General features: G+C 32.0%; 1 protein-coding gene across 1 annotated transcript; it reads right to left on the bottom strand.

Moving 5' to 3' along the window:
• Positions 1 to 3,307: 3,307 nt before the first annotated feature.
• LOC110641827 (acid beta-fructofuranosidase) lies at positions 3,308 to 7,577 on the bottom strand. The gene is made up of 7 exons (XM_021793676.2): positions 6,895 to 7,577; positions 5,650 to 5,658; positions 4,590 to 5,446; positions 4,333 to 4,494; positions 4,014 to 4,249; positions 3,833 to 3,920; positions 3,308 to 3,735 (listed from the first exon to the last, which is right to left on the bottom strand). Exons 1-7 carry the CDS (start codon positions 7,328 to 7,330, stop codon positions 3,538 to 3,540), a joined length of 1,986 nt encoding a protein of 661 aa, XP_021649368.2. The 5' UTR covers positions 7,331 to 7,577; the 3' UTR covers positions 3,308 to 3,537.
• Positions 7,578 to 11,027: the final 3,450 nt, after the last annotated feature.

Here is an 11,027-nt window from a genome sequence, read left to right as displayed (position 1 = left end):
TGCAGATGTAGTCAAATCTCCATTTTCTGAAGTGTGCCCTAAGAAAATAATTGCTCAAAGATATATAGAATTGACACTCTTTTGTTTAATATCTTGATACATTCCTTAGTCAAAGATAAATAAATAAAAATCAATTGGATTTATTGATTAGGCAGCAATTGTTGTGTACAAGAAATGTTGGCCACAAGTAAAGAAAGAAACATGAGTTTATTAATTACTAATATAAGCAGAAAAATGAAAGGGGCCTGAGAAATGATGGAAAAAGGTGATGGAGATGATTTGGTTTCACATGCTTTGATAATCTTTAGAGTGATGGTGGTGCCATATGTGCCAACTCATTGATGACCAAAACCCATTAAGCTACATACCTCCTTAGCTACCTTTCCAACGGAGGATTGTCTCCAAATGAACAGTGACTTAAGAATTTGGCAAAATTATATATTAATTATTAAACATTCAACTCCAATCTTAAAATTTAGGTGCTAAAATTAAAAGGGATAATAGATTATAAAGATATTTCAAAGTCTATAAATAAGGATATGATATAAGAGATTAGAAGAATATATATTAAAAATGGGTAAATAATCAATATAGGGTTCATCAAATTAAAAATCGAATTTGTGCAGCTTTCATAAATGTCTTAGGTTGTAGTATTGTCGCTTTGTGGATTCCTTGGTCTTCATCCACAGTGTGACTCTACCTACATCACTAATGTTAAGCTACTCTATTAATTTGGAAGCGACAGATTAAGGTAATGAATTAATGATGATAATTTAACCTTAATTAACGCCACCCAACCACATTAGTGCACATGAACTCATGGTGTCACTCATAATCAATGCAAAATAATAATAATAATAATAATAATAATAATGCACCATTAGTCCGTAGGCAAGCCCTCGTCCCATAAATACAGCAGCAATTCGCTCCATAATAATAATCCATGGCCTTTTTTTTTTTTTTTCATCATTCAAAGTCCATGGACCACTTAGCTCAGCTAAGGTGGATCCAACAGACAATGAGTATTATAAAGTGTAAACGATGTGTTGTTCCCATCACCAGGGAAAAACATAATGGAAGGAATTATTATTTTAAATCAATGAATTAATTAATTTTTATTTTTATGGAAAGTACTATTTTTTAATATTTTCAAAATATTTTAAAATTTTTTCATGAGGACAACCTCTGTTATCATGAAAGACCAAGCTTTTTTACTTAAAAAAAAAAAAAATGTACTTGGCTAGTGCTTTTGTTTACAATGGTGAAAGAAAAATGAAGTTTTTTTTTTGGTTTAATTATTTAAAAATAAGTTTTATTGATTATTTAAAAATTTATTAAATTTTAAAATTATTAATGTTCTATAATATGAGAAATATATAATCAACGAATAAAAAAGTACAAGTCAAAATTGATCAAAAATCAAAATCCTAAAAATATCTCTAAATTATTAGAGGATTTTTTTTTTGTTTATTTACCGACAAATACAAATCATATATAGCAGACTATACTCTAAAAAATGGAGGATCAACTGGACTATCCTATGCTTCATTCATCCCATAAACGACAATGTCCCCATCGGCAGCAGCATCAAGCGGGAAATTAAGAGGAAAAAATGGTGTTTATTTCTAGAAAATTTTTTGTTCTTCAAAGAAGAATCTCCAATAAATTAAAAAAAAGCTATATCCATAGAAGAAAAAGAAATTAAAAAAAAAAAAGAAGATGTTTGGTATGATCAGGCTATCCATGTCAAATACCAGAAGTCCGATCTCATTAACATGAGAATTGAAACGCCGAAGTGTATCATCATAGTTAACCTGAATCCACAATCAAAGATAACAATGCATGAGAAATTTCTTTTTTTTTTTTTTTATATATATAAAACAAGTATTATTGCTTGCTCAACACACACATATATATATATATTTGTCAGCTTCTAATTTTGTATATACAAACAATTTTGTTATGATCAACGGTATCAAATAATTTCTCTGAAAAGTGGGTGCTTTCAAGGTCTTTCTGTTGTTGGAATGGATGTTGTAATTGGGTTTGGATTTCTTTTTCCAGGCTGAAAGGATTTTGAGGTGCTTCATTTATGTTGAAAATATTGCTTGGAACATACTCTTATTTCACGTGAGTTTCTTTTCCAAATCCGTTCTTGTTGGGTAAGGTATTGATCCATCATCATCACACATCAACTTCATCATCATTGATTTATAATCAACTTTTTCTAATCCAATTCTGCACGGAATAGATCCATAATCAACTTGTTTAACTTATTAGGTTCTGAAATTCCACATCCATTAAAATCATCCTAACATGAGATTTGGTCCATTATCTGTTTCTGATCAACAAAGTAACTACCATCAATTAGAAGTCCTATTAAATTCATCTTAATCTCAATCAATCAATCACACTTTACTTTTAGATTATTATCTTACAGTGGTTTGAGATTAAATATTTGTATTATATATAAGATTTGAGCAAACTTTTTCGAGATGAATTAGGTCATGTCCATTTTCTCTACATATCAAAGCCTACTTTGCTTTAATATTAGGCCACTCATTCACTAATCCATTTCCTGTTCATAGATCTTGAATATACAATATCACCACTCTGATTACATGTTAAATTTCAGTGTCATATGAAGTATGGATAAATATTAGCACAAGACATACGGTATTGAGCTTTTTCAAATACTCACTTTTAACAAATTGTCTTAATTTAACTTCTCTTTAACTCCTTTCTTTTTCTATTTTTTACCCATTTAGTCCCATCCTCCAACAAGTCACTTCCAATATGAGATTTGGTTCATCATCTATTTCTAATCAACAACTAACATCAATTATGAGTCCCTTAAGCCACTCTTCACAGGCACATTCACCAATCCCATGGTCAAGCACCCCTGCCACACATATCAATTATTTCCTTCTATTTATCTGTATCCATCTATCTATCTTTCTATCTATTTTGATTAAGCTGACAAGTGATATTCGAACATAATTCCTAACAATCACAGGTTGGAAAAGGGCAAGAAGAACTTGAATTCTTCGATCAATTCAAATCATAATCTCAACATCATGTAGCTGTCCTCGCTATTCTCAGTGAATGATTCATTCTTTGTTACTCCGCAAGGAATCCAGGGAATTCCTCAATTAGAGATGATGGCACTGTTAGATTATTCCAGCCGCCATTGAAGAACTCAGTCAATACCCAAAAGAAACTTAGAGAACTTGTCAGAAAGTCAAGTTAGAGGACTTGGTTAGAAAGTGAAGTTAGATGACTTGTTATGCAGTTAACAATCAAAAACTGAAGATAAAATTTCAGAATCAATCGCTATTTATGATCACTACTTATGCATTGCATGAGCAAACACGCTTGCATATTCTAGCAAACCTATCTCTTTAACCTTTCCATCTAATGAAAAAATGAACAAAGGAAAATAAAGTAACCAGGGAAACTAAATAATGCCAAAGGAAAAAAAAATTATTGTACAAGTTGCAACAAATGAGGTAGACTTGGAAGGATAAGTTTCACAGTCTACCGGGTATTTGGATAGGGACGAATGAATGCAGAATTCATTTGCCATATCTTGAGTGAAGCAGTCACATTGGCTTTAATGGCATTGTTGAACAAAAAGAGCTTGGCCCTTCCATAGATTGCCCTTGTTGGATAAACCCTGGAGGTGATTGTCGTTCTTCCCCCTTGGGCAAAGCTTTCAATTATTGAATGATCCACCTGGTTTACACACACAAATAGAGAAAATTAAGTTAAATCATTCACAGGGTTGGATTGGTACTCAAATCGAAGGAATAATTAATTAGGTTCAACTTACCAATATCCTTAGAGTGAAATTTTCACCTTCCAGGACTGGAACGAAGTTACCATAAGTTTGTTTGTTAACATCATTTGCTGCAGAAGATCTGCAAATGGCAATTGATTGTTCATTACAAAATATAAGGATCGGGAATTTGATTCTAATTAAGAACACAAGTGAAGTGTTAGTTATTAGCTACCTTGATTGGTCTGTGCAGAAGAAAGTTTTGAGGGTGCCATTTCTTCCTTTTGTAACGTAGAAGTATACAGGGGTCTGCTCGGCAAGGCTGTCATCAGCAAGAACCAGAAGGCCGAATGGTCCTAACGCATTGCGGTGAGCAGCTCCTTTACTGGTCTTGCAGTTGAACTCCTCGTTGGATTCAGCCGCGTTCTCCAATACCTTCTTGTCTAACTCAAACTCCGCGATAATATCTAGCTGTATCAATTAATTGCCATGTTAGCTTGTGTATTAGATGTGTTTTTCTTGATATTACGTGATAAACATAAACATAAACAAACCTGTGTGGCTGCATCAAGATTAAGGGGCACAACTGACCCTGGCTTGACTTCCACCTTGTCAAATTCATTGCTTCTTAGTCTCAAACTCTCTACCTCTTCCACTGGCCATTGAAGCAGATTGCTGCCAGTCTTTGTGTCCAACGAGACTGTCCTTGGAATGCCCTACAGAAAGAGTTTGGTAAATTCCATGAGTTAAACTTTTTTAACTTTGTTAAATCTGTGAATGTTCAAATCCCATAGTCGAAATGCAAACATACCTGAAGAGATGCCCATCCTTTCTTAACATCAGCAACTTCACTATCAGACTCGCCAATCCAACCCCATAATACCCTTCTCCCTTTATTCTGATCATAAAATGTCTTGGATGCGTAGAATATACCATAATCATACCTAAGACCAATGCCAACATCAATATCTGGATTATCTGGAGTCCATGTACTGTTTAATTCGGAGTAAGTCCCCAGTGCATAGTAATCATGCCTATCATCATCAAGGCTTGCCTTAACTACATGCTTCACTTCAGGGCCGTTAGCAGATGTATCCAATCCATGTTCACCGTTTCTTGAAACAGGGTAAAAGTCCACACACTCCCACATGCCAGTGCCAGGTACACCATGAAGTGCTTGAGGTTGCAACTTATAATTTATGAAATCCTCAGTGTCATAAATCAAAGCAATACCAGTTTTGCCAACTTTAGACCCTATGCTGATGCGCCATTTCCCCTCGGAAGTGTACCAAGCTGTGGTTGGGTCGCGGAAGTCCTTGGTGTCAATGCCGTGTGGTGGTACTAAAACCGGATTGCCAGAGTATTTGATCCAGTCAAGGAGAAGAGGATCACTGGGGTCTGCTGGGTAAGCAAGATTCTGTACCTGAACGGATTCATTGGTGGATCCAGTGTATAGCATGACGATTTTACCATCTGGGAGGATAGTGGCGGAGCCAGTCCACACACCATTTTGGTCGTACCATTGATCAGCAACCATTGCTAATGGGAGGTGAAGCCAGCGGATTAAGTCCCTTGATACAGCATGGCCCCACACTATGTCACCCCATACCGCAGCATGTGGATTGTACTGGTAGAAGAAATGGTACCAGCCCTTGTAATACAATGGACCTACACGTTTATGCAGATTCAATCCGTATGGTCAGCTTCAAAACATTGGAATTTGTCAAATAAAAGAATTTTCTGTTCTTTTATTTTTCTAGTTTAATGGTCAAAATCAACGCAGAAATTGTAAATTATTAATTTTTGCATTGATTTTATTGTATCACAAGGAAGCATATAGAAAGGCTCAAAATCAAGAAACGAGGTCTTACCATTAGGATCTGAAGCAGAACGAATCAAATTCCCCCATCAGAGCATGGATATTCCATGTAATCAACCATTAAAAGACAAAATAGCATTAGCAATATGGAAAAAAAAAATGCTGTTATATATTCGTAATTATTAAGGAAACAAATCTTAATTAGAACTTGAACGCGAGCACCATTTTATATATTCCTCAAAAAATAAAGCCAAATTGGATTAATTCTAATCTATGGAACCTAATTGTTTTTCATTACCTTTTACAATCAAAATTTTAATTAGATGATGCAAAATTGTAATTTAAATATATTATTTTTTTTAATTAATACTAAAATTTTTTTAACTGAATTATTAATAATTAATAATTAATAGAAGCAGTAAGTCTGTGATGAAAAAATCTTCAAGATTTTATGTTGATTGCATAAAATTAAATTTTTTTTTTAAAATTATCATAATTTTAATAAAAATTTATAATAATTTATTTTTATTACTGATTTATATATTAATAAATTATATCTTTTAAAAAAAATTAATAATAATAATAAGAGGAAGAAGTTGACTGCGGGCTCCAACAATTCCCATCAAAGTTGTACACGAAAAAGAACTTGTAATCGCCACGTCAGTAAATTAATAGTTTAGGTAGACATGGGTCCTACGTAACTTGTTTAGATTGGTAAGACATAAACGCGTACGTGTGGATCTCATTTTACATTTTGTACATTAAATTTATAATAAATTAAATATAATTAAAAATTTTTGGACTCATATATGTAATGCTGAAAATTATTCCTTTGATTTTATAAAAATAAATTTATTTCTATTCTTTAATAAATTAAAAAAATATAATTAATATAATCAAAATAATAAATTTTGTATAAACCTCTTCTAATATTTCCTTACTCATATTATTTTATTAAAATTTAAATAATTCAATTAATTAAAGTTAAAATTTAAATAATTCAATTAATTAAAGATAAGTTAATTAATTTTCAAAAAGAGAAGGTTTCAAATTCAAATCTTTTATATATATCTCCTAAGATTATGTGATTAAAATTTCTTTTTGAAATCTTCAAAAAGTAATCCACTTTTTTTTGAAAAAAATGATTAATTCTTTTAAATCAATCTTAATTAAAATAAAAACAAAAATAGTTACGTAAGAAGCTCCATTCAAACACTTTTGGCCCAAAGGGGTAAACGGCCGGAGATCGCCGCGAAAAATAAAAATAAAATGAAGAAGGCGATGCTTAGGAACGTACCATTCATCCAGTTTTTCTCAGGTTGGAAGTGGAAAGCAGTTCTTTGCCATGATAACATGCTATTGTTCCATGGATACTGATCCGTCGAAGATTCCGATCCACTAGAAATCAGGCTGGCTTTCTCAGAGACACCAGCCGAGACGCCACGGGAGATAGGCCTCAAAGTCTCCGGTTTCGCCGTCTCTTTCGGCGAAGCCAATGACGCTACATTTTCATCTTCTTGTGAAAGAATGTTCTGCTGTGATCCATTGTGATCACCAATTAAAGCTACAAACAAGAAAACCAGCAAAAACCCGAAAAAGATCCCGAGGAGCAGTTTCTTAGAGGGGAGGCTGTGGGTGGCCGGAGATCCAGATGGGTGAGTGCCATCTGGGAGAGAAGTGTAGGTAGGATGAAGTGGTTGAGATATAGGAAGGAATGGGTTAGGGTCCGCCATGATACTCTCAATGGGAGAAGAAGAATGGTGTTTATAAAAGAAGAAATTAAGAGAGAAAGGTGCCTAATGAGAAGGTATGTGTATGTAAGAGATTAAGGTTGCTATATATATATATATATAGATGGTTTCTTAATGGAGATTAGAGAGTCAATGAGGGAGAAAGAGATTTAATTGCCTGAAAAAAACAAGGGTAAATTCTTGGTATGTGCTGATGTTTAGAAAAGTAGGAAAACTCTCGTGGCCTGCCAATGATTTTTGAGTTATCCCTCAGCTTAAACAAATCTCTCATTTAACTCGTGATTCTTTCTGCCTATAATATTTTATATTATAGCTAGTCTCTCTCTACAGTGATTCTTTCTACCTCTCCTAATACTACAGGGAATAGGGTACATAAATCACAAAACCAATGTTGGATGAGGTTTTATTTTTTATATTTAAGCCTTTGTATTATTATATTATTAATATTTAAAGGTAAAATTATTAAATAATATTAATATATATATTAATATGACAAGTCTTTTTATATTCTTAAATTAGCATGATAAGTGGACCATATATTTGATTGTATAATCATATGAGTATTAAGTTAAAAGAACAAAATAAAAATAAAATATATTAATATTTATTTTCTGTTATGAGAAAATTAATAAGTAGACTAATACAACCAAATAGATTAGACACACTTACCACATTAGCTTAATAATATATAAAATTTATCATTTATTTTTAAGTGTTGACGACATAATAATATAAATTCTTAAATAAAAAAAATTTAAAACCCTATTAATAAAATAAATAAATCACAAAATATTAAAATATGCTTATACCTAAATTATATATATGGTAATGGACCCATAACATATTTCCAATCTCGTATTTTAATTTCATACCATTTGGATAGAAATTAAATTTGGGTTTTTTTTTATAAAAAAAATAATTAAATTTGGGTTGGCGATGTTTGTTTGGTAATGAGCAAGAATAATGTTGCCAGGTCAGTCTGAGCATCAAATGTCATTGGCACAACTCATTCTTTAGAAACATGAGTGGTGGACAACAGATGAATGCATTATTGCCAAGTGGATAAGGCAGACAATAGTCTTTCACCACATGGCATGGTCCAAGCCAAAAGCATCCACATAATTTTAATACTATAATTTTTAGAATCATATATAAGAGGAAGGAGCTGCGTTTGAATGATTTGAATAAATTAATTACATTAATTTAGCAGAGGACAAAAGAGAAAATGCTGCGTGTAAACATAATTCTTGAAAATTCATAGTCAAAATCAAAATCAAACTATAAAAATCGTCGGCGTGATTAATTAATAAATCTAAATACGTATCAGATTAGGGAAGATGAAGAACTCAACATGTTAGAACATTCTAGACAAACAGAAGTGCCACGCAAAAAGCGAAGTGTAGAGAAAGCAAAAGGGCAGAATATTCAACTTCATTGATTGGGCCATTACCCATTAAAAATATTATATTATTTCCCTCAAACAAAAGATAACAATTAACCAAAAGTGCTGAATCAGTTTCAGAGAAACGATTGGTGCCCTTTCCTTGGCCACCAAATAATATTTTCTGCCATTGCAGCACATTAAAGCTTACAGACCACAGAATCATAGTGACTCAGCTTTGAACAGTGGATGGCGATTTTTGAACCTCACGCTAAGGGACCAATGCCTCATTATTGAAGAGAAGACAAAATAGGAAAAACCCAATTCTGACGCATCTTTCCACTTGCGAAATTTCTATATCCGTGTGGGTCCACAGTTTTGCACATGTTTTTGCCTCGTAAGATGTGGAAATGGATGTTGAGTGTATAGACATTCTCAATTGCTCATTTTACTTGTACAATTTAATTAGGTTAATAGTGTGTTGATCGATCCACGTCCGCAGATCTTTGTCCGGCCCTTGTGAAATGAATTGAGTGTTTCGTCATCAATGAAATGATAGCTAGGAATAGTTTAATAATGTAGGGTTGTCCAGGTGGCAGAATTAGGAGAATTGGTAAGGCGTGGCCTTATCATGGCCATATAATTTTATACAAATTAGTTCAACTTCTTGACTTTTATTATAAAATGTATTACCTCTAAACTTCTACTATTATAATATTATAGTCTCATAATTCAAATTGGCATCAAAGACAACCTAAGTCCGAGCATCCATATTTCTACCTGTGCTTAATTAGCCTTAGTTCCCATCTTGCTTAGCTCCCATCTTGCTTAGCATGGTCCAATTTATATGAAAAGTCCTTTTAAAGTCATATCATATATGGAGTTCATATCACATTAGAATTCTAAGCTAACCAACCTCCAAGTAATAGAATTTTAGCCCGTCTGGCTTTGGTCCAGTGACAAGGACATAATGAACCTGGGACCATGTCCCTAATTCGATCCTCCCTCCCTCAGATAAAAAATAAAAAAATCGTATTAGAATTCTAACCTAAACATATTTCTAACCTAGATAATTATTATTCAAGCAATGTAGAATTTCAACCTTAACATAGATTTAAGCATTCGAGTAAAGGAGAAAGGAAAAAAAAATTTTAATCCCTTTTAAATATAAATTCCTAGGAGAAAAGAATTACAACCAATTAAAATAACTATGCTAATTAATTACAACCTTAGCTATGCTCCATTGGCCACCTAGCTATACTAATTTCTTCAATTTTAATGCTTTTAATATGTTTTCTTTATGTCATTTTAAAGTAAAGACCAGTACCATAAAGATCTAAATATGCTACTATAATGCATTAAAATAAACATGAATTAACATTAATATGAGCATAAAACAGATTTTGAGGGAGAAAATGCAAACTGAATTTGAAAATCATGCGTGTGTGTGCTTGTGAACCCTATTTGACTCCTACATTACTATGAACACAAAATCAAAATCCTAAACTAACATATTTAGACATAATTAACTCCCTATACTGCCCAAATCCAATTGGCCTCTCTTTTGTATTGTGCTAGTGGTCCAAGAAAGTTAAGGCCCTTGCTGAAATATATGATGGCTTCTTTGTGGTTGTTGAACGTACTACCTTAGTTAGGGGTGGAGCCACACTTGAGCCAAAGGGTACCGGCTCCCTGAGTTTTCAAAATTTTTTTGGGAGTACAATGGTAATTTTTTAAAATATTAATATATATTTTTTTAATATTACTATATAAATTTATGGGTTAATAGGCTCCATAAAATTTTAATAAATATTTTAAAATTTTTTAGGGGTATAACATAGTCATAGTTTCTCAAAAGTCAGTTGTCTATCAAATTTTGTCCCACTATTTTAAAAAATTTTAAGAGTTTATTACTAATTTTATATAAAAAAAAATTTACTGAATGACATTAATAGTGAAATACATTTTTTTTTGTAAAAAAAAATTCTAAACATCATTATTTCTTGACTTATTCTTCACCATTAATTTTATTTTACCTCAATTACTAATTTTTTTTCTTTGAAATTTAAATTATTGGATAAATTATCAAATGGAATTTTAGCACATTTCTTTTATCATTTTTTTCTTCAATTTGAAATTTTAGTGTTTTTGTTTTTCATAACCTCATTACTATTATGGGAATCTCTCCCTTACTATATATAATTTCATTATACTCAAATTAAAAAAAATTTCTTTCATAAATTAAAACTATATTATTTATTTTATTTAATCTATAATTTTAGTTAAATTTGTTTTTCA

The sequence above is a fragment of the Hevea brasiliensis genome, chromosome 9 (assembly GCF_030052815.1).
Source record: "Hevea brasiliensis isolate MT/VB/25A 57/8 chromosome 9, ASM3005281v1, whole genome shotgun sequence".
Taxonomy (NCBI): Eukaryota; Viridiplantae; Streptophyta; class Magnoliopsida; order Malpighiales; family Euphorbiaceae; genus Hevea; species Hevea brasiliensis.
The sequence above is the reverse complement of the archived record's forward strand: the minus strand, read 5'-3'. Positions and strand labels throughout refer to the sequence as shown.